The 5,081-nt window shown below is 54.4% G+C and overlaps 1 protein-coding gene across 1 annotated transcript; it reads right to left on the reverse strand.

Moving 5' to 3' along the window:
• Positions 1 to 3,212: 3,212 nt before the first annotated feature.
• On the reverse strand, positions 3,213 to 4,644 carry LOC144394039 (uncharacterized). The gene is made up of 2 exons (XM_078098027.1): positions 4,204 to 4,644; positions 3,213 to 4,119 (listed from the first exon to the last, which is right to left on the reverse strand). Exons 1-2 carry the CDS (start codon positions 4,323 to 4,325, stop codon positions 3,756 to 3,758), a joined length of 486 nt encoding a protein of 161 aa, XP_077954153.1. The 5' UTR covers positions 4,326 to 4,644; the 3' UTR covers positions 3,213 to 3,755.
• Between the last annotated feature and the right edge of the window lie 437 nt (positions 4,645 to 5,081).

Below are 5,081 nucleotides of genomic sequence, written 5' to 3' on the forward strand. Positions count from 1 at the left end.
CATCGAATGTACTCCAGGGAAAAGTTAGTTTTCCGAGAGTTGATTTAACTGTTTTCTGAAGTTAAACCTGAACACTTGTGGGAGTTAATATTAATCCCATGTGGGGTAAAATACAACTGAATTTTAATGTCACTCTTTTATGGTGTTAAGTCAAAACTTAAATATATATATTAAAAAGTAGTACAAAACTGAAAAACATTGATTGCCAACATTTTTATTTTAAAATGTGTGACATTTTGAATCACAAAATGTGTAAACATATTACAGCAATTAAGAAGAAAGTGCAAACATTGTATAAAAGCAACGCTGTGATTGCATACAAGGATGTGGGGGTGTTAGCGTTTGTGGTAGGTAGTGAAAAAAGGCAACAGTTTATTGACTGCAGGCAGGTGCAGGCTGGAGCGGCAGGGTGCAGATGGGTGGAGGATCCACGGAGAGGCGAGGATGACAACCGAGCGAAGAGGCACACGGAAGGTTCTGCATAAAGCAAGCAAGAAGCAGGAATTAGTCCACGATATGAAACAAGACGTGAAGGTTGAGCGAAACAACTACCAAGAACTATGGAATAATCTGGCGTTGGCTTGTTGAGCGGACCTGATCTTTATAGTGGGGATGATTAGGATTGAGTGCAGGTGCGCCTCGTCCGCTGCAGGGAACCAGCCACGGCCCCTAGCGCTCACAGCACCTGCAAAGGGAAACAGAAGGGGAGGAGGAGAGACGAAAACAACTACACAAATCCTCAGAGGGCCACACAAGATAGAGAAAATTGAACTTTGGCAATTTGGTTGCAAAAATAGTAGGTGAGGGGAGGAGGGGCTAGCTGTGCTCCAGATGTGGGCTGTGATGCAGAAGATCTGTGGTTCGAGTCCCGCCTCCGGCAAGTTGCAATCAAAGTGTGTTAAATGATGGCAGTTATGGAGATTTCCCTAATAGACAGGTATGTATGAAATGAAAAAGCTTCCAAAACTAAGTGCAGAAAATACCCTTTAATAGCTTAAATAACACATGACAATAACACTCTATAACAACTGTAAATAAAAAAAACCTAAATAAAAACCCTCATTTCCCCCCGCTATGTGCATTTTGGACCTCCTCCCTCCACTGCTCCACAGTCTCGCCCCCGACAGCAGCACAATAGGCTACACCGTAGAGCCGAGTGTGGCCAGGTTCTAATTTTTTGGGCTGGCCACACTTGGAGCAGGTGTACTGCTGACGGGGATTTTTAGGTGGCATCAACTGACCAGCAGCAGCAGCCGCCGCCGCCTCGGCCGCCCCCCTCTTCCTCCAGACAGTGGTCCTGCACACTCTGGGTGTTGAGGAGGCGGATCTGCAGGACCAGGGAAGACACAAAGGAGCAGTGGAGGAAGGCCGCTGGACGAGGGCCCTGGCTTCTCATCCGGCACATTATAATAGAAGGGCTGTCCTTGTCCCACTTGAACAAAGGACAGCCCTTTGACGGGAACGAGAGGCTCGGCAGGGACAGCAGTGACAGCAGCTCCCTTCTGCAGCACAGCCGAGACCACCCCGCTCTGCTTTCGAGAGAACCTGGGAGACAAACACAGAATGTCGTCAGGCTCTTCAATCCAGCGATAAATCAGAGTGCAGACCAGAATCCGTCAAAGCAGCTTCACGTTAAACTCCACTGGATCAAGGTCCTGTGGTTCAGCTCAAAGAGCTTGTTACGTCCCCTGTTCTGTGTATAGGTTTGTGTGTGTGTTCTGTTTTGTGTGTGTGTGTTCATACAGGTGGTCCTGATCATCCATGATCTCCATTCATCTTGGCTCCACCCCCGCACGTTACCCGGTTCAGCTGTTTCCACTCATCTCCAATCCCATCATGCTCCTCTGTCAGTATATGTACCCCTGTGTTTGGTTCACCCGGGGGGGGGGGGGTGTCACTCTGGTTGTGTGTATGTGAGTGCTTGTGTATGGTGGGGTAGTTATTAGTTCTGGTGGCCTCCACCAGGCGGCTGGCACTGGCCAGGTGGAAGGCCCTGAGTTGACCCCGAGGAGGCAGCTGAAAAAGTCACGAGGAGCAGAGTGTGGGTCAGTACACAGCAGATATGTACCAGAGGAAAGATTCCTGCTCTAAAGCAGTCTCACCGTTGGAGACTCTCCTTTCCAGCACAGGAGGTGTTCTTCCCCTTCGCTGCCTTGAACCGGCTCTTTGGTTGCCTCTCCCGGTATCTGGGAGGGTAGTCGACTCGCCGCTTGTCCTGCTCCGCCAAGCGAGTCCAAAGCAGGATGAGTCGTTCTACTCTCAGGCAGCCCCAGAAGGTTCCTCCCTTCCACCAGCGCCTAGGCCAGGTTCAGGACGTGCTGGTACCCAGGCTGGCCATCAGGACCCTGGATGTTCTCCTGAGAAGAAACGAGGAGGAACAAAGCCAGTAAACACAGTGCTGTAAGAGACTCGATCTCACAATCATCAGTATGTGAACTTAGTTCAGAGTCTGAGGAGGGCTGCTGGGGATCAGGGTCCTGAACCTCTGGGGCCTCAGGAGGGGCAACTTAACCAAATCGGGATGGCTTAGACGGTGCGTCAGCTGGATCACCTGACCGAGATGCTGCCACGCTGGAGGATGGAGTATCGGGCCCGAAGACTGTAGGGTCCGCTAAGTCTTCCTCGATGCCCTCGTCCTCCTCCAGCGCCTCGATGGTAGGAGCCTCGTCCGGAGTGTCAGGGTCCAGGCTGACGTCCTCAAGCACTTTGCCTTTCTGCTGGTACAGGTACTCAACTCCGATGTGCTCCCCTCTCACACAGAGAAGGAATCAGTCACGGCTCGTTTTGCTCTGTTATGAAATGAGGTGTTTTCACATCGCATACCTGTGTACTTAGCCAGCTCGGTGAAGTCCTTAACCACCTGAAGACCAAGCACTCTGTGGCTCTTCTGGTTAACAACGTGCTTGAGGTGGCCACTGTAGGAGTGCAGAGGTCCCAGCCGTCCCTCATCTGCAGCCGGTGGTGGTGCAGCTGCTGCTGCGCGGTCCTCGCTCCACCTCACCAGTCCATTCACCAGGAACGCCTGTAAGTGCTTGGCACTGTAAATGGAGAGTACATTTGTCACAAGCTGTGAGACACATGCCGGTACCTGGGATGAACCAGTTATGGTGGAGGTGGAAGGACTCCAGAGAGGTGGAGCCCCTTGCGCAGCGATAAATGGGCAGGCTGACTCCTCCCTTGGTCAGCCGGCCCATCTGGGTTTACAGCTGCACACCTGGCAGGTCCTGGATACAGCTGAGGTGGGTCCTCTGCGTACTCCATATGTCCTGGAAGCGGAGACTGTTGAGCAACGGGATGCCCAGGTTGTTGCGTCCTGCCGGTCCACCGAAGGTGTCGAGGAGGGCCGATTCCTCAGGCCCACGTGTCCTGCAACGGCAGTGGAGCCTCCACTCCTCCCTGGAGATCCTCTGGATCACCGCAGCGTCGGTCAGTCCAACCATCCCGTGCTTCCCCTCCAGCCGGGACCGCTTAGCCTCTGCGAGATGGCGTGCATCTCCGGCGTAGAAGATGCAGTGAGACAGCTTCCCCATGAAGGCGGGGTACAGCTCGTGGCTCTCGGTGTCGACACCTGATGGGAAGCGTCGCCCCAGCCAGTCGGTACTGCCTCATCAAGCCCGCCGCCATCCTGGACAGGCCCCCAGCGCTCTCGGTGCAAGTGAGGACGCTCATGAAGACCTGCCCGTGCTCATTGCCGACGTTGGTTGCCCAGGCGGCCGTGTCGGAGGAGATACCCACGAGCAGAGAGATTCTGAGAGTTAATGTGAGAAACACACAGCAGCTGGAAGGAAAAGAAACTGACAGACTGCACTCGCCGCCTTGGTGGAATCCATCTTTAAGATGGACCCTAAGGTGGACGTGATCCTGGCCTTGTACTCTTCCAGCCGCGCCAGGATGTCGTAGCTGTATACAGTCAGCAGCCAGACGGGGGATGGCAGAGGCGGAATCTGCCCCCTTGCCGAGCCCAAGGCCAGGAATCGCTCGCACACGCTGAGGTACTGGATCGCTCTCCGCATCCAGGCGTCCGAGTGCTGCTCCCGCAGGGTGTTGTACAGCTGGTTGGCACTGTTGCGCAGAGTGCGGGACCTCAGCTGTATCACCACCCTCATGTCACAGGACAGCCTGCAGAACGCCAACATCACGTAGAGCTGAGTCTGCACCTCCAACGGGATGTTCAACACAAATGGTGAAGAAATGCCTCCTTACTTGTACGTGAGTACAGCTGGGAACTGGCAGCTATGGGTGGGGGACAGCTGCCTGATGATGCCCTGTGACCACCCTCCGACGTGCTTCTTACATCGACGGCACTCCAGGTACTCTGTGCCCATGAGGTACCAGCCGTCGATGTCCAGGACCCTCCGGATGGTCCTGTACAGCCCAGCCTTGATCAAGGACCCAGTGCACAATGGCTAGGGGCATGTCAGCTGCAAATCCGGTGTGGCATCCAGAGGAACAGCCGACATGTGAAGAAGGGGTCGGGGGATGCGGAAGGCTGGTTGTAGACCGGCCGGGATTGGGGGGGTGCCAACAGAGGTTGAGCTCACCGACGAGCCAAGGCCTCCACTGGCTGTCCCTGGTAAACAGCACCCATCCGATCCACTGCTGCCGCTCCACAGTGAGAGCTGCCCTCCAGGACTGAGGCAGCAACTGGTGAGATGACAGCACAAACATAAAACCATTTTAATATCTATAAACAATCAGCAGGGACACCTGTGGTCTCACGTGTTAGAGATACTGCCTCACCTCACTGACAGAAGATGGAGGGGGAGGGAGGAAGCCTGGACCGGGCAACTCCTCCTGTTCCTCCATGGCGACGGGTGCAGACGGCGGCTGGAGGCAAGGGAGCCGGTGTCCCTGCAGGCTGAACCACGACAAGGGCTGTAGGAAGTTCCATCAGGGCGTCTATCTCCTGCGAGGCTTCCAGCAGCTCCTCGTCTGTGGGCTTGTCCAGCAGAGCAGAGACACCAGCTCCTGGAGGAGGAGGTGCTGCCGAGGAAGAGGAGGTGGCGACGATCGCAGCGGGTGGTGGCAGGAGTAAAAGAGGGGCCTTTTGCAAGGTAAAATAAATGTTTGAGGTAAACGCT

The sequence above is a fragment of the Gasterosteus aculeatus genome, unplaced genomic scaffold, assembly GCF_964276395.1.
Source record: "Gasterosteus aculeatus unplaced genomic scaffold, fGasAcu3.hap1.1 HAP1_SCAFFOLD_34, whole genome shotgun sequence".
NCBI lineage: Eukaryota > Metazoa > Chordata > Actinopteri > Perciformes > Gasterosteidae > Gasterosteus > Gasterosteus aculeatus.

What these genes read in the sequence shown, in the direction of transcription:
- LOC144394039 (XM_078098027.1), bottom strand. Translation starts at nt 4,325, where the DNA reads ATGGGCACAGAGTACCTGGAGTGCCGTCGATGTAAGAAGCACGTCGGA. An exon ending in CCAGCTGTACTCACGTACAA is followed by an intron (nt 4,120 to 4,203) that starts GTAAGGAGGCAT and finishes GGCGTTCTGCAG; the next exon opens with GCTGTCCTGTGACATGAGGG.